Below are 18,906 nucleotides of genomic sequence, written 5' to 3'. Positions count from 1 at the left end.
TTTAAACTGAAAGTGTGTATGTCAATGCATGCCATACAGACAAATTTGAAAAGTGTTAAGTGGGAAAATATCCCAGCTTATTTAATCATTAAAACAGCTAAGTGCTGAAAATGTATCTTAAGTTCAAAATAAAGGCAAATTCTCAGTAATCAATATAATGTGCCAACATGCATCACCATTATATTCAAGATCAAAATGTCATTCAAAAAGGTCCTTACCAGCTGACTCAGAGACTTCCATGCTGGCATCTGTTGCATCTGACCCTAAAGGAGAAAACTAGAATTATTTGTCTGGAACAGTACCTAGAACCATGTTTATTTGAAGGATTTTCATTCCCTTTCCCAAGAGTCAAAAGTTACTTTATATGGGAAAGTAAATACATCTGACCGGCAACATTTTACATGGATGAGCAGAAAGGGCACTTTAAGACACAATGGTCATGAGGATGCAGCATAAAAGCCTGAATCATCGGTCTTGTACCTAGAAGCAAAGAAACCAAGGCAAAGGGATAAGGACAAACTCATACAAAGCCTTGGGACTACATTTGAAGAACTGTCTGCAGCTACAGACAACCCCTTGCAGGGCCAAAATAAAAACCATGGAAAACATACAGGAGAAAGTGAGGATGCAGATGCTACAGATCAGAGTCAAAAAGTGTGGAGCTTGAAAAGCACAGCCGGTCACACAACATCCAAGGAGGAGAGCAAAAGTTTCGATCATAATTTCTTTATCAGGAATATCCTAATGAAGATCCAATGTTTGAAAATGTCGACTCTCCTACTCCTTGGATGCTGCTTGACCGACTATGCTTTTCTACTGACGTGGAATACATACAGCCTGGATTCAGTGCAAATAACCGAAAAACTTCAATGAAGACAAAAAATATTTCTAATAAAAGAAGTCTCAAGTTTCCAAAAGGTTAAGGATCACAAAAAGGATGGTGTGACTGTATGAAATAACACTGGGAAAATGACATGAAGTTGAAAAAAGAAAATTATTTGCAATCTAATAATAAAGAGTTCATGATTTTAGAGAGATTATAGATAATGAAGTGAGCAGAACTGGATTTGGAGAAATTTGCTGAAAAGGATAGCTAATCCCACCTATAATATCAGCCAGAATGTTGAAATTGAAGCAATTACATCTTTTGAGAGAACAAGTTGCTTAATATTTGAAGTTGATGACCATGTCAGGATATGAGAACTCCCTTTGTTAACTGATCCCAAGGCAGCTGGTCAAGTACAAAACTTGATATGAATCCTTGCCTTGACTGGAACTTCATTAACAGAAAGCAGTTGCTGAATAAAGAGACCTTGGAGTACAGGCTCATAGCTCCTTGGAAGTACAGTCATAGGCAGACAGGATAGTAAAGGTGGTGTTTGGTATGCTTTCCTTTATTGGTCAGTGCATTGAGCAGAAGAGTTGAGGGGTCATGTTGCGGCTGTACAAGACATTGGTGACGCCACTTTTGGAATATTGTGTACAATATTGTATTGTTTGGAATATGGTCTTTCTGCTACAGAAAGGATGTTGTGAAACTTGAAAGGGTTCAGAAAAGATTTACAAGGATGTCACCAGAATTAGAGGATTTGAGCTATAGGGAGAGGCAGACTAGGCTGGGGCTATTTTCCCTAGAGCATCGGAGGCAAGTATGACTTTGTGGAGGTTTATAAAATCATGTGGGGCATGAATAGGGTAAATAGACAAGGTTTTTTCCCTAGGGTGGGGGGAGTCCAGAAATAGAGGGAATAAGTTTAAGGTGAGATGAAAAGACTTAAAAGGGACCTAGGGGACAATCTTTTCATGCAGAGGGTGATGTGTATGCAACGAGCTGCCAGAGAAAGTGGTGGAGGCTGGTATAATTACAATATTTAAAAAGCATCTGGATGGGTAAATGAACAGGAAGGGTTTAGAGGGATATGTGCCAAGTGCTGGCGGATGGGATTAGTTTGGGTTAGGATAGCTGGCCAGCACGAGTTGGACTTAAGTGTCTGTTTCCATGCTATACATCTCTATGACTATGACCCTAAATCAAGCAAATAGCATTGAATCAATTTGTGCTCTACAGTATTCTTACTCAAGTTGAGGTTTGAAGATTGCCAAATGAGCACAACAACTGGAAATAAAAGAAGAGGTATAAACAAAGCCATGGTTTCTACATCTGGTCCATTGTTCAAACGTTCTTCGAAACACACCGGGTGACAATAGGATTGCTTTCAGAGAGATGTTGAAAGAAATCAAGAACACACATTGCCTTAGTTGTGTGATTAATGGTGAACCAGACAAGGATTTAATTTATGGTAACTAACAGTGAAATTCTAAGAGCTTTCAGGAGAGACAATGGAAGGTACTTAGTCCCTTGGTACCACTATTTAATTCAGACAATAAAGAATATTTTTAAGTAAACAGTCACTTAAAATGTCACTTTTCTGACAAATACAATTTCTATACTGTAATCAAATACTTATAGGTTATACGCACCCCAAACAACACAGTTACCTTTATGATGTCGGCATAAGAATTAATAAGTATTCTGGATACCAGAATCATTCTGCTTCTGTGCAGGCAATGAAGTACTACAAGTAGATGAGCGTAATTACATTGTAAGGCAGCACGGTGGCGCAGTGGTTAGTACTGCTGTCTCACAGCGACAGGGTTCGATTCCAGCCTCAGATGACTGTGTGTGGAGTTTGCACATTCTCCCAGTGGGCGCATGGGTTTCCTCCGGGTGCTCCAGTTTCCTTCCATAGCCCAAAAAATATGCAGGTCAGGTGAATTGGCTATGCTAAATTGCCCATAGTATTAGGTGCTTTAGTCAGAGGGAAATGGGTCTGGGTGGGTTACTCTTTGAAGGGTCAGTATGGACATGTTGGGCCAAATGGCCTGTTTCCACACTGTAGGGGATCTAATCTGAATCATAAGGAAAAAATGACCACACAGGATTTCAAAACAGGAATTTATTATGTTTGCACCCTACAGTCAATGTAGTCTGATCATACTTTAATTGAAGACTATTTTGGTTTGACTGCATGCAAAGACTGGCAAGATAATTTTCACAAGCAGTGATTATTTCTTCTTTTGCCTATTACCTTTGATTGGTGTTAGTGCAAAGCACTGGGCTTCTGCATGGTAAAAGAAGTGAAGCACAAGATTTAGAGGTATTTGAGGGAAACTAGGAAATGTCAGAATTAAAAACACATTCTTCTTTTCCATAAAAGTTTTTGGAACTGCAAGTTTAGCACTACAAGTTCGAACTCTTATTTCAAAGCACATGTTAGACCAACACATTGGAGTGAATTCCATGAGTTATATCAAATTCATTCACCTTGACACTTCATAGTCTAAATTATTTGAAGCTGACATTTGCTAACTAAATTTAAAAAATAATGCTAAGCTTCACTTTAAAGTTAAAATCATATTAATCATCAGCCAAAGAATCCAAATGCTTAATTTTGGATTTCATTAGCAAGCTTTGAGATGATTTGGAGCTCAGGTTGAGGTTCCTGAGCTGGAAAGTCCGTTTTCAGACGTTTCATTTTCTGATTTCTTCCCCTTTGATTTTTAGATTTGACTTCCTAATGATCCAGTGTCTGTTATTTTTGTCGAGAGGAAAGACTTGGAAAATCAGTCCAGTTCTACAGACAACTCACAATACATTTAAAATTATTTGCTGAATGGTACCAAAATAAACGTTCAGGTTCAAATTTGAAACCGAACAGTAAAGCAACAACTAGTGCTCGGACACTTCAAATACCTCAGGAATGGCTTTATTTAGGAAAATTGCATGGCTTGCTGAGCAGATGGATGTGGCAGGAAAATCAATGCTCATTTAAATACTGAAGATGCAGGTGCTTGAACCAAGATCAAACATTTACAAGAAAATTACAGAAGAAACAAAAAATACGTATTATAAAGCACATCAGATCAGCCATATTTCCTTTAAGTTAATAAGGTCAGTGGGCCATTACATTCCAATGGTGGGGACAGGTTTGCTCGGGGGCAATGAATTCCATTGACTGGAACCAACTGGCAGCTATACATTAAAACTGGCAGTCTAGGATAAAGGTAAATTTTGCATTGGTTGAAAAATGCTCATAAGAGCATTTTCAGAAATGAACACGAGGCTGCTAAAATATGAAAATCAAGCAGAACATTTAAAGTTGTTGTGGTTCTGTTCGCCAAGCTGGGAATTTGTGTTGCAGATGTTTCGTCCCCTGTCTAGGTGACATCCTCAGTGCTTGGGAGCCTCCTGTGAAGCGTTTCTGTGATGTTTCCTCCGGCATTTATAGTGGTTTGAATCTGCCGCTTCCGGTTGTCAGTTCCAGTGGTCAGTGTATATTGGGTCCAGGTCGATGTGCTTATTGATTGAATCTGTGGATGAGTGCCATGCCTCTAGGAATTCCCTGGCTGTTCTCTATTTGGCTTGTCCTATAATAGTAGTGTTGTCCCAGTCGAATTCATGTTGCTTGTCATCTGTGTGTGGGGCTACTAAGGATAGCTGGTTGTGTCGTTTTGTGGCCAGTTGGTGTTCATGGATGCAGATCATTAGCTGTCTTCCTGTTTGTCCTATGTAGTGTTTTGTGTAGTCCTTGCGTGGGATTTTGTAGACTACATTACCCAGCATGAGCAAAACCAATGTAGTCTACAAAATCCCACGCAAGGACTACACAAAACACTACATAGGACAAACAGGAAGACAGCTAATGATCTGCATCCATGAACACCAACTGGCCACAAAACGACACGACCAGCTATCCTTAGTAGCCCCACAAGCAGATGACAAGCAACATGAATTCGACTGGGACAACACTACTATTCTAGGACAAGCCGAACAGAGAACAGCCAGGGAATTCATAGAGGCATGGCACTCATCCACAGATTCAATCAATAAGCACATCAACCTGGACCCAAGATACCAGCCACTGCAACGGACAGCTGAAACTGACAACCGGAAGCGGCAGATTCAAACCACTATAAATGCCGGAGGAAACATCACAGAAGCGCTTCACAGGAGGCTCCCAAGCACTGAGGATGTCACCTAGGTAGGGGACGAAACGCCTGCAACACAAATTCCCAGCTAGGCGAACAGAACCACAACAACGAGCACCTGAGCTACAAATCTTCTCACAAACTTTGAGAACATTTAAAGGTTTGAATGTCTTTCCTTGATCAGTAAAGTTTACAAAGAAATCAGGAGCATGATACATGGCTTCTTATCAGCCAATTTACCCAATAATTTTGCCACCCTTGGTGGATAATGTGATGTCTTCTTTGAGCAACTGATACAATTAAACAACCAATAGCAACAGTTGACGGAGGAGGATAGGCAGTTCGAACCATAAGACATTGGAGCAGAAATTAGGCCATTTGGCCCATTGAATGGTAGAGCAGACTCAATCATGGATGATGGGTTTCTCAACCCCATTTCCTTGTATTCTCCCCGTAATCCTTGATCTCCTTAGCAATCAAGAACTTATCTGTGTCTTAAATATACTCAGTGACCTGGCCTCCACAGCCTTCTGTGGCAATGAATTCCATAGATTCACCACTCTCTGGCTCAACCTTTCCCCTCATTCTTCCAAACTCGGTAGTCCCAGAGTCCTCAAACATTCTTCATATATATTAAGCCTTTAATTCTTGGGACCATTCTCATGAATCTCCTCTGGACCCAATCCAGGGCCAATACATCCTTCCTGTCTTATGAGGCCCAAAACTGCTCACAATACTCTAAATGTGGTCTGACCAGAGCCTTAAAACCTCAGAAGTACATCTCTTGCTTTTATTTTTTAGTCCTTTTGACTTAAATGACAGGGTGGCATTTGCCACCCTAACTACTGAATCAACCTGCAAGTTTACCGTAAGAGAATCCTGGATTAGGACTCCCAAGTCTCTTTGTAATTCAAACTTCTGAATTTTCTCCCCATTTAAAAAAATACTTATTACCTCTATTCCTCCTACCAAAGTGCATGGCCTCACACTTCCCCACGTATTTCATCTGACACTTGATTGCCCACTCTCCTAACCTGTACAAATCCTTCTGCAGCCTCCCCACCTCAATACTACCAGTCCCTTCACCTATCTTTGTATCATCTGCAAGCTTAACCAGAATGTCTTCACTTCTTTCAACCAGATCATTAATGTAGAAAATACAAAGTTGTGGTCCCAACACGGACCCTTGTGGAACATGTCACCAGCCTCCATCCTGAGAAGGACCCTTTTATCCCCATCCTCTGCTTTCTGCCAGATAGCCAATCTACTATCCATGCTAGCACCTTGCCTCTAACACCATGGGTCCTTATCTTACTCAACAGCCTCCTGTGCGACATCTTATCAAAGGCCTTCTGGAATCCCAGATAGATAATAAAAAAATCAGCTCTGTTGGTCTAACCTGTTCATTACTTCCTCAAAGAATTCTAACAGATTTGCCAGGGATGACCGCCCCTTACTGAAACCATGCTGACTTTGTCCTATTTTACCATGGACTTCTAAGTATTCAGAAATTTCATCCTATACAATGGACTCCAAAATCGTACTAACGACTGAGGTCAGGCTAATCGCCCTATAATTTCCCATCTTTTGGTTTGCTCCCACTTTAAACATAGGAGTTACATTAGCCATTTTCCAGTCCTCTGGGACCTTCCCTGACTCCAGTGATTTCTGAAAGATCACTACTAAAGTCTCCACTACCTCTTCAGCTATCTCCTTCTGAACTGAGGTTTAACCCATTTGGTCCTGGTGATTTATCAACTTTCAGACCTTTCAGTTTTTGTAGCACCTTCTCCTTGGTGATCGCCACTATACTCATCTGTCCCCTGACTCTCGAAGTTTTGAGATATTACTCGTGTCTTCCACTGTGAAGACTGACACAAAGTACCTAAGAGTCATAGGGATATGCAGCACAGAAATTGACCCTTCAGTCCAACTCATCCATGCTGACAAGATATCCTAGGCTAACCTAGTCCTATTTGCCAGCACTTGGCCCTTATCCCTCTAAATTCTTCCTATTCATATACTCATCCAGATGCCTTTTAAATGCTGTAATTTTACCAGCGTCTGCCACTTCTCCAGGCAGTTCATTGCAGTTATTCAGTTCCTCAGCCATTTCTTCATTTCCCATTACTGCTTCTCCAGCCCACTTTTGCCCTTTATACATGGAAAACTCTTACAACCCTGTCTACTAATATTAATGGCTAGCTTCTCTTATTTCTTTCATTATCCTCTGTTGTCCTTTATAGGCTTCCCAATGCTTTCCATGATCTTATATGCTTTCTCTTTGGCTTTTATCCTGTCCCTGACCGTTGCCTCACACTCCCTTTAGTATGTTTCAGTTAACAATTCTTGGCCAAACAACTCAGTTTGGTAACTCATCATTTTCTCAAGGGCAACTGGGAAGGGGCAATCAATGCCAACCCAGCAAGCAACACATCCCATGGAAAAAAAATTTAATTAGTTGTATCAAAGGCTAGCACAAAAATCAAGTGAGCACTCAAATGAAAAGCTCAAGTTGGAAACAACACTTTGAAAATAATTTCTACAAAAATCAGATGAACTTACACATAGCAGTCTCCTCGTGGCACCACACTACATAGTGTGCCACAGTGTAATGCACCTGCCCTTGTACAAAATTCGTGCCCTCCAACTTACAGTACACAAAACAATGGTCTGGGAATATACCCTTTTAAAAGAGGAATGTGACAACTGATTTTTCTGAACTATAAAAATTTTTGCATCTACTACATAAAACGGATTGCTAACACTGTTGATGGGTCTCCCCTGCCGTGACGAGTTAAATGGTGGAGTGTTCGAGAGTACACGATGTTATAATCACAGCTGAGGCTACTAATGGACAAGTCAGATGCCAGAATTAAATCTGGCCTGATACAACAGTTAGTAGAAAGTGAGGACTGCAGATGCTGGAGATCAGAGTAGAGAGTATGGTGCTGGAAAAGCACAGCAGGTCAGGTAGCATCTGAGGAGCAGGAGAATCGATGTTTCGGGAACAAACCCTTCAATAGGAATGAGTCTTGTACTTGAAACATCAATTGTCCTGATATAACAGTTGCCATGCACTAAACATAGATACAGATGGCTGCATATTAAAATTTTTAACAGAACCAAACAAAAGAAAAAGCAAACCAAGCTATTTAAAGATAGAACATGTGTTTTAAGATCTTTCAAGCCATCAAAATACCTCATGTATTCCCCAACACTACCAATTTAGACCAAGTCAAATCCAGGGGCATTATTCTTTCACACCAAATCTTTATAACTGACATAGCTGCTTCTCCCCGACTCTGGTCTATGAACTACAACTGCTTTGAACCCTCGACATAAAACTTATACTTTTTTTCAGTATTTCATTAATCTGATTTTTTAAAAAAACCAAACAAACACACTTTGTCTACAGTTTTTACAAAACTATACTTTTACACCTAAGTAACTGAGCTATCCTTTATTCGTCCCATCTACCTAAGAGAGGTACACTATTCACTTTTGGCCCCTAGACAGGGCTCCTTCAACCCAAATCTTTTAGGCTCTGTTTATTTCTTAGCTAAATTTATCCTTAATTATTCAAAATCAAAAACAAGCTAACACCCTGTCAGAATCCCACAGTATAAACAAACATTCTTTTATTAAGCACTCAAGAAGAGCTAGTCAGTTTTCTTTTAAACCTCTTCACACAAAAGTTATCTTGGTTGATTACCCAACTCAGGAGTCTGATCCCACATTGGTCCATTACCGTTTGAAGAGGCCAATATTAGTAGACAACGCTAAACATGTAATCAAAGAAGCAAACAAAACCAGTAGGATATTGAATTAAGTGTCTTCAATTTTCAAGGTGTTTTCATTAACAGTGAGAGTGCAGTACCCAAACTCTAGGTGTGGCCAATGCAGTCAAATCAGCTGCCTCATCCACTAGCCCAGTCTCCCAGCTTTGCGTTTGTCTTACTGTTATTCATATATGCCAAGTACGTATAGACCTGAGTAACCTGATCAAGTCATATTATGAAATGCAGTAGAAAATCAAAACACAGTGGATAATACTGAATCACGTGATCCTGTGAAATACAACTATAGAAACAGGGTTCTTATGCAAAATAACCAACCCAAAATATTAACACACTATCCACAGATGCTGCCCGACATAAGTTTTTGACTTTTTTCATTCTGGAAATGTAAGAGCGTTAATTAAAAAATGACACCATGAAAATACGAAGGCAATACAGGTAGTCGATCCTTTATCCAAAAGTTCCAAAGTCCAAGAAGCTCTGAAATCCGAACTTTTTCTTCTCATTAACGTGGTTGTTTGGCATGGAAACAGTTAACCCAAGTCAACACCCACTCGATGCGCATTACTCAGATGCGACGTGGTGTGTGTGTGGGGTTGGGGTGGGGTGGAGGGGGAGGTGGGCGCAGTCATGGCCCAGCACCGGCAAGCATGGATTCTCTCTCAAGGCCTGTTTTAGTTAGTAAGTCTGCTCCTCCAGTAAGACTTTTTTTTAAGAAGTCTATCTATAAACACTCTTACCTGCCTACAATCACACAAAACACCAAAAACAAATCCTCATCTTAAGTATCATTCTGGCCAGAAGGAAATCCAGAAGAAATATTCATGGGGAACATTCTTCTTTGGCTTAAAGATCAAGAACACAAGTACCCAATCTACACAAGTCAGGGTTAGGTGTAAGGGCAAGTAGAAATACTCTAAGAGATTTAAGAGTTCAATTTTATAAAAAATCAGTCCTTAATCGATACTGAGCCAAAACACATTTCAACAATATCTAACAAGTGTAACACAACAGAATGTTGAATGGAGTTTCCATACTCCCCCATCTAAATTGGAAGCTGTTTCTTGCAGAGTTTTTGGAATGAATTCACTCTGCTGCTCACAAATCATAAACCTCTCAAAGTCTGAGATTAGCTTCCTTTCCTTTTTAATACAGCCCTCAATGATCAAATGTATGTTTTGCTCTGAAGCACGCGTAATAATTCTGCAAACAAAACGACAGTTATTTTGATTCTATGAGCATGGTTCTCAACATGTCTGTTGGCCAAAAGATTGGACATATTGTATTTCTCTTGGGGAAAAAAAAATTCCTAACAAACAGGCTATTTATCTTGCTTATTTTTGTCTCAAACTACTTTTAAAAGATTTTTATACCAAAATGAATTAATTAGGGCACACAAACCAAATTATTTGCCAAAAGGGATAACATTATTGAATGTGAAGTTAATTCTGGCTGGATTTAGATTTTCCAGCTTTCAATTACATGGCAAGATTCACATCAAATTGCTATTTGCCACCCCCGGGATTAAGTGAAAAGCACCACATTCATCATGCTGATAGCAACAGAAGGTACCAGGCACAATGTGTCATATGCAGAATATGACAAATTAGAAGCAAAAATCAGTTATTTGGAGTCAAAATATATCAAATGTAATCTCTTCTGACAACTTCAACAGTCAGCAGCTGTGGATAAAGACAGCATTTCAGTAACATGCTCCTTTATATATGTCCTCTTGGCTAGCTGGTAGCACTTTGCCACAAGCTCCACTTGGATTTTAGCAGATAATGTAGTTCAATAGACACTACTGTCCATTAGAGGTACCTATTTTGTGATATTGTACATTGAGCACTGGTGTCTGCTCAAGTACACTTGAGATAGCATTGTATTACTCCCTTGCTAAAGAGATCAAGAAAACCAACACCAATTCTGTATCTGTGATAACTGAAACACAAACTATGGGCCATACAGATGGCATCCAAAGAATTCAGAAGAAATTTCTTTATCAAATGGACTGAATGTAGTCCTCACACCCAAACTGGGCAATTATTGGAACAGCACAGCTACGAGTAAAGTTGGATAGCAATGAAGACGGAGGAAAAGAAGAACACTTAGAGAGTTTATGTACACAATTGGAGAAGGCACATGCCAGTATAAACAAATCATATACTGCTCACTTCTGTTACAAATTGAATGCATTTCATAAAAAGAGCAGAGCTCCAAGTCTCCTGGTCAACAGGCATCACAATCAGAAAGATCACAACACATGGCGTCTATTTGTCCAGCTGAGTCCAAGCTGGCTCAGCACAATTATCTTCCTTACTTCGAAATCTTACTAGTCTTTTCATTTACTCAACTTATTCTACCTTGTTCCACACAACTGGAACAGCAACACTACTTGCAGTTTACCTTCAATATGAAATGTCAAGGCATTTGTTTCTTCAGTTCACATTGAAACTAATTTTTGAATGAAGACACAATTGACTGATATAAATCACAACAATTTGAGTGCATCTCCATGACATTCTTTCAAACGTCAAGACTTCAATCAGAAGTGTCTCATGCATCTGGTAACATGTTGTGATCCCCTAGAAATATTTATAGATTAAAAAGATACAAACACTGCACAGTGCAAGTATAAAATGAATTCATGTAGCTATAGCTCCAACAATATGTAGGTTAGGTGGACTGGCCAAGCTAAATTGCCCATTGTATCCAGGGACACGCAACTAGCTGGTTAGCCAGCAGAAATGCAGGGTTATGGGGATAGGGCTGGGTGGGATGCTCTTCAGAGGCTCGGGGAGGACTTTATGGACAAACGGCCTACTTCTACATTGTAGAGATTCTATGATCCTTAGGCACATCTAGCCCTGCGGACTTTTGTTCCGTACACTCAGCAGATTTGGGAGGAAAAAAAGTGACAGCTCCAGATTTGTACACTAAGTTTGCTCACTGAGCTGGAAAGTTCATTTTCAGATGCTTTGTGTTAGTGACCTGCTTTCCATTTATGTATTTAGGTTTCCTTGGGTGATGTCCTTTCCAGTGGTGATGCCATTTCCTGTTGTTCTTCTCTCAGGGGTGTGGGGGTGACAAATAGAGTGTGTTTATTGAGAGAATTCTGGTTGGAATGCCATGCTTCAGGAATTCTTGTGCATGTCTCAATTCTTGTGCTTGGTTTGCCCTAAAGATGGATATGTTGTCCCAGTCGAAGTGGTGTCCTTCCTCAACCGCATGTAAGGATGCTCATGAGTGTGGGTCATGTCATTTTGTGGCGAGTTGATGGTCCTGTATCCTGATTGCTAGTTTTCGGCCTGTTTGTCACAGTTCTTGCAAGGTATTTTGTAAATGACATTAGTTTTGCTTGTTGTCTGTATCGGGTCTTTCAAGTTCATTAGCTGCTGTTTTACTGTGTTGATGAGTTTGTGGGCTACCTTGATGCCAAGAGGTCTAAGCAGTCTGGCAGTCCTTTCTGAGTTGCCTTTGATGTAGGGGACTGGGGCTACGGTAACAAACACTACATTGGTCAAAAAGGCAGAAAGCTAGCCAACAGGATACATGAACATCTACTAGCCACAAAAAGATTGAAAACCACTAATTCAGGAAGGACATGGTGATCAGTGAAAATTATTTGGTCTAAAATATAACACAGGCTATACGGCTTTGCAAGAGCAGATGAAGTCAAATGAGGGAGGAGGCCAGCCAAATAAGTACTGGATGAGGCTGCAAACAAAGTGAAATAGCATGGAATTGACAAGTGCGTTGAACTCATGGGTGAGAAAAGAAAATTATGCTTTGATCAAGGATGTTTCCAGGGTTGGAAGATTTGAGGTATAGGGAGAGGCTAAACAGGCTGGGGCTGTTTTCCCTGGAGCATCAGAGGTTGAGGGGTGACCTTATAGAGGCTTACAAAATTATGAGGGGCATGGATAGGATAAATAGACAAAGTCTTTTCCTTGCAGTCAGGGAGCCCAAAACTACAGGGCATAGGTTTAGGATGAGAGGGAAAAGATATAAAAAGAGACCTAAGAGGCAACTTTATCACAGAGGGTGGCACGTATGGAATGAGCTGCCAGAGGAAGTGGTGGAGGCTGGTACAATTGCAACATTTAAAAGGCATTTGGATGGGTGTATGAATGTGAAAGATTTGGAGGGATATGGGTCGGGTGCTGGGACATCTGGTCGGCATGGACAGGTTGGACCGAAGGGTCTGCTTCCATGCTGTACATCTCCATGACTCCATTTCAATGATCAATGTGAGGAAATTGCAACTTACACAAGATTATGTGTGACAGTCTGGGAACAGAGGAGCAGCGATTGAGATAGAGACAGATAGCGTGTTGGAGGTTGGGATCATCAGTTTACAAATGGAAGCCAACCCCAAGTACTCAGTATTTTACATCTGAAGTTGCCTATTTAAACAATGTGCAAACCATCATGTAATTTGCATTCATAGCCACCAAGTAAAAGCTTACACATTATACTGCCTAAGCAGTGGCCTTGAATGGGGAACATAAGTTGGCATGAAGGTGCAATGGGAACAGAACTTTTACCTCCTGTCTATCCACGAGTCACCCCAACATGCTGTTCAAATTCTAAAAAGGCATACACAGAAAAAGGAAAAAAAGAAAGACAGTCGCTTTAGTGGTGATTAATATGCCAAACATGGCACTCTCTCTGGTAACTAAAATGGGTTTGTTTCAATCATCTAAGCCTGCAGTTGTTGAAAATAACCACCATATCCATACATATGGCTGGTACACTTACTGACCATCTATGTTAGGACCATTATCAGGACTGTCACTTAAATACTGGAATTATGCATCATTAAACATATTAAATTGATAATAATATCAACATTAGAGTCGGGAGTGTAGTGCTGGAAAAGCACACCAGGACAGGCAGCACCAGAGGAGCAGGAGAATCGACGTTTCAGGCATAAACCCTTCATCATATGTCTGAAACGTCGAATCCCCTGCTCCTTGGATACTGCCTGACCTGCTGCGCTTTTCCAGTACTTCATTCTAGACTCTGAACTCCAGCATCTGCAGTCCTCACTTTTCGCCTCCATAATATCAACATTAGTCATTTAAAAGCAGATATTTCTATTAAAATGTTTTCTTGTTTAGTCCATATTCATGTCAGACTATTAAAACTAGTTTAATAGTGAATGCTTAAAATTTCAATAAATATTTCTTGGTTTTGCAGCTTTAGTAACAATGGGGCTAACTAGTGATCTTGGCTGCGCATTCAAAGAAAACACAGGTGCTCCATGAAACAACTCATTGCAGATTAGAGATTAGAACTGAATACTGACCAAATCAGCAGCACCCACACCCCATGAATGAACTGTTTAAAAAAGACTCCTGGTGGTCGGGTTGAGTTCCAACTGTTTTTGGGGATTATCACGCATGAGGTCTGGAATAATTGGGACATGATATCAAAATTACTTAAATGTTGTGGATGAGTTTCTGGATACCTTAGCCAAGCACAATGTTTAGGATAATCATCTGGCAGATGATGGATTCAAGGGACATGAGCCAGAGTTTTAGTTTGGGGAATACTGTTAATGCAGACTGGTGCTACACAAACCAAGTAAGTTGGATAAGGGGACATCTGTGAGAAATGTGAATACAAAAGACTTTTGTAATGGATTGAAGAAACAATGTTCGAGCTTATGGAGATCTACTACAGGTGCCAGCAGGATATAGAAGCACTGTCATCAATTCGTATGGTAGCATGGCAACCTTTTGGGAAACAGGCGCACTTCTTTCCAAAAAGCATTGGGAAAATATTGAGTTCAGAAATATTATTAGAAGTCCCGTCTTTTGATTGGAAGTCAGAATCAGCTGTACAGGATGGAAACAGACCAGTTGGTCCAAATTGTTCATGCCAACCAGATAGCCTAAATTAATCTAGTCCAACCTGCCAGCATTTGGCCCATATCCTTCCAAACCCTTCCTATTCATGTACCCATTCAGATACCCTTTAAAAATGCTGTAATTTACCAGCCTCCACCATATCCTCTGGCTGCTCATTTCACAGATGCACCACCCTCTGCATGAAAACATTACCCTTTAGGTCTCTTTTATAGCTTTCCTTTCACCCTAAACCTCTACTTCTGGACTGTGTGGTAGTACTTCCTTCTCACTCCAGGGGCTGGAGATGCGCATATTGCACAGTGGGATGTTGGATAACTAAATTGATAGACTACAAAGACTCTTAACAAGACTCATACTCAATAGGAAGAGAACTTGTAATTAAGCTGCATGGAATATGCACGTAAAAGAACATTCCTGATACATTTTCATGTATACCATACTTGAGCAGGTGTGAATTTATGAAACTCAGCTCTTCTAGAAGGTGAATGTCTCATTAGCCTTACAAGCTAGGAGCACACAAAGGCTGAAACTGACACCGCAAGGATGTTGGAAGATGTTCATGTGTGAGTAAGAGAGAAAAAACAAACATTCTTCTGTAAATTACATTCACTGACCCAAGAGGTTAAGGGGCACAGACAGAGTGAGGACAGAGCTGGTGGAAAGATCAACTCTGTGGTCTGATTAGAGTGCACATTTGCTTGTCATGGATCGATTGTTTGTGCATTTTTCCTGAAGCCTGAGATCCGGGAATATTATGAACATATTTACATTCTGGGTATCTAAGATGATTTTAAAAAAGGCATTTTGTAGGACAATGATATTGGGCATGTTAGCTGAGCAAGATTAGACTCAGCTCTCAAGATGTACTGTTAAAAAGGAAGGTTATCTAGCCAAAGAAATTGGCCATTTGGCCTGGCTTCATAAAAGTTCCCACTTTGATGCGCATGTAGCTTAGTCAAGTGTACTCAGACCTGTCAATGAGTTTCTCATTCTCCACAAACTATTGCCATTTTATTGCTGTTTATTGACTAAGGGCATGTGGTGTTTTTGTAATTTTAATACCAATTTCTGTATAAAGACAGCTGGCTTTACAGCAATAAGAGTAGCCTGAGAGCAGTCTTACGGATAAAAGCTGGCGCCGCTACGCTCTAATGGTTTAAAACCTTAGTTCAAGCCTGGCTTATAGGTATCTATGTTACACAGTGTAACATTGATGCTACTGCTAAATAAAGGTAATAATTTAAACTAAACAGTCTGTAAGAATTTTATATTCCAGACTACCACAGAGTACAAACTCCGGGAAGAACCAAGAGAGGCTTGCAAGTAGAGTCCACCAGGGATTCCCTGAGCCGTCTCGAATAGGTGCTTAACACCTACTATAGGTCAGATACTAACATTATAGCAGAACACTTAGAAAAGTGCAAGACAGCATCAATAATCAATGCAGCTTTATAAAAAAGAAATTTTATTAAAAATTAGTAATTAAATTGGTGCGGTTTGACAAAATAACATTCTATGGATAAACAGGAACCAGTGGATGACAGTTCTCCAATTTCCAGAATACATTTGACAAGTTTCAACAAAGCTTATTGCAGAATAGCTATGTATGGGGCATCGTATTGATATGTTTAAAAGATTGGCTACTCAACAGGAAACAGTAGGCATAAATTGGCACTTTTGGTTGGGAAGATGTTACGTGCAGTGTGCCACAGGGCTAGTGCTGGATTCTCAACTTTTCTTAAAACTTCATAGAAATAATTTTTAAAAAGATTGACAGTAGAGTTGCTCAACTTGCTGAGGACGGTTCCTGAGATAGGAAAGCAAGCTGTGAAGATGCAAGGAAGGCAAGAGAATGGAGTTGAGAAATATATTAGACATCAAAAAGCGGAGCAGACTCAATGGGCTGAATGGTGTAATCTTATCGTCTTAAAGATAAAAATCGACTAAGTGAATGGGCAAAGGTCTGGCAAATCAAGCACAATGTTGAAGCATGTGAAGTTTGCCCATTCCAGCAGAAAGAATCAAAAAGCAGCATATCTTCCAAGTGATGTCGGATTGCAGAGATCTAGATGGATCAGAGTATCCTCAAGCACAAACTGCAGACTACATGAAGGTTCAGCAATTAGCTAAAAAAGCTAACAGAACATTATATATATAAGGGAACCAAATAGAAAAGCACACTTATAGTGAAATTGTACAAGGCAATGATGGGACCACATCTGGAATAGAGAGCACTGTGCTTTAGTCTACTTATTTAAGGATGGATATTGGTTGGCTCCAATGGTAGGTAGTAGTTGCCTGATCACTGGGCCAGAAGATCCTGGTTCAAGACACACCTATCCTAGAGGTGCAACACAACATCTCAAATACATAGAAGACAGCTCTCACATAAGATTTACTAGACTATTACCTCGAATGAGGGGGTTAGTTTATGAGGAAAAGGTTGAACAGGCTATGCCTGTATCTATTGGAGGTCAGAAGGGCAAGAGGTAACTTGGTTGAGCCAGTAAGATTGAGGGGACTTAACAGATGGTGGGAAAACCTAGAACTAGTGGGGGTTACTGTTTTAAAAATAAAAGAGACCATCCATTTAAGACAGAAGTGTTCTCACAGAGGGTTCAGTCTCTTTGGAGCTTTCTTGCTCACAGTGGTGAAAACAAAACATGTTTTTTTTTAAGGGCATAAGCAGACACATTGTCGCTTAGGAGGTGAAAGGTTATTAAAGGGAGGTAGGAATGTGGGATAATAAGATTAGCTATGATCTTACTGAATCTTAATTTGCCCATTCATGTCATGAATCAGACGTGCCTGAGAGAAAAAAAGGTTATTGCACAGACTATTCACTACTAACAACATTTACACAAAGATTCTGGTAATAATCTGTACTGGGGAATGAAGATCTGAACCCTTTTGGGAGGGGGGTGGGGGGGAAGAGGGGGGAGGGGATAATGCCTGAAATGTTGATTCTCCTTGGGTGCTGTCTGATCTGTTGTGCTTTTCCAGCACCACACTCAACTCTGGGTATATAAAGTCACCCTGTTCTGACATATCTTTCTAGCAAGTATCTACTCAAAATTTCTTATTTTATTTGCAACAACTGAAATTTGGAATGTAAATGCATGTTTTCCACACAAGGAATTTTTTTAAAAACACACAAGCATAAAATCATTGTCAAAGGTCAATTTCAATTTAGAAGCTGGACCTGAACAGTAGTTATGCTGCCATCTGTAGCTGATATCATGGAGGTAAATCTTTATAATATTAGAAAGTCACTCCTGGTATTGATTGCCAGAAATGAACATTCAAATTCCATTGATATTCCAGCTGTTAGACATGAAGTTAAAAGTGCTGATCCCAGATCCAGTCCACAACGAGGATCATTTTTTCTGAAATATAATTTTTCATGGTCACCATTTCTACATCCTTCATAGACTTAAAAACATTCCCATGTTTTAGCCTTCTAGATTTGTATTTTTGACAATAAAATTGTTCACCATCAATAAGGCTCCATGCTGCACACAGCATTATCTGCAACACTATCGCAGAAACAAACTTGACCTTGGCTACAAACTTTGCTTTCAACAGTCTTCACCAGCTGTCCTTCAGGAATTTTCAAAAAGTATAATCAAGCTGGTGTGCAAATACACAGCAGAAATTAATATACAAAATACTACAGAAAGAGTTGCACCTGCAGCTGGGGATGATGCATAAATATTGTCTGACAGATTCCTGTTGCAAATATTTGGATATAACAATAAAGCTGTTACTCAGGAATAAACCCTCACTTACAAATTGCTCGTCAGTGTTATGCCCTTACATTCCAAACTATCCTGAATTCAAGTTCATTTTAGCCAAAACACCAGATTCCTCACTGTTTTCTCCCTACTTCATATATAGCACTTGCGGTCAAACCTAAATTGCACTGAAACTGTTAACAGCTTGCTGTAGGACTTTCCTCACTAAATGGGTCATTCATTCCCATCCTGAAATTCTGTTAGGCTGAATCTGTCTTAAGAAAAGGGATACTTCATGTTAAAGTGCTTAAAAAATTTAAGTCTTAAAATGATCAATAATTATTTACCAATGGTTTGAAGAATAAAAGGTAATCATACCCAAATGATGGGTTACATTGCCCTGGCGTCTGCACACTCCAAGGACATCTTTGTTACTTTAAGGAGTATCAACACCAGTGATGATCAAGTATGCATGTATTCTCTTTCTCAGAGCTATATTCCCTTTAA

The 18,906-nt window shown here is 39.9% G+C and overlaps 1 protein-coding gene across 1 annotated transcript in view; it reads right to left on the bottom strand.

The window, feature by feature from the left end:
- Positions 1 to 18,906, bottom strand: part of gspt1 (G1 to S phase transition 1) — a 50,506-nt gene that overhangs the window by 28,733 nt on the left and 2,867 nt on the right. The window contains exon 2 of the mRNA XM_072560132.1: positions 219 to 263. Coding sequence (XP_072416233.1) covers positions 219 to 263 — 45 coding nt within the window. The remainder of the gene's footprint in view (positions 1 to 218; positions 264 to 18,906) is intronic.

The sequence above is a fragment of the Chiloscyllium punctatum genome, chromosome 40 (genome assembly GCF_047496795.1).
Source record: "Chiloscyllium punctatum isolate Juve2018m chromosome 40, sChiPun1.3, whole genome shotgun sequence".
NCBI lineage: Eukaryota > Metazoa > Chordata > Chondrichthyes > Orectolobiformes > Hemiscylliidae > Chiloscyllium > Chiloscyllium punctatum.
Note: the sequence above shows the minus strand (reverse complement) of the source record. Positions and strands in the feature narration are given on the sequence as shown.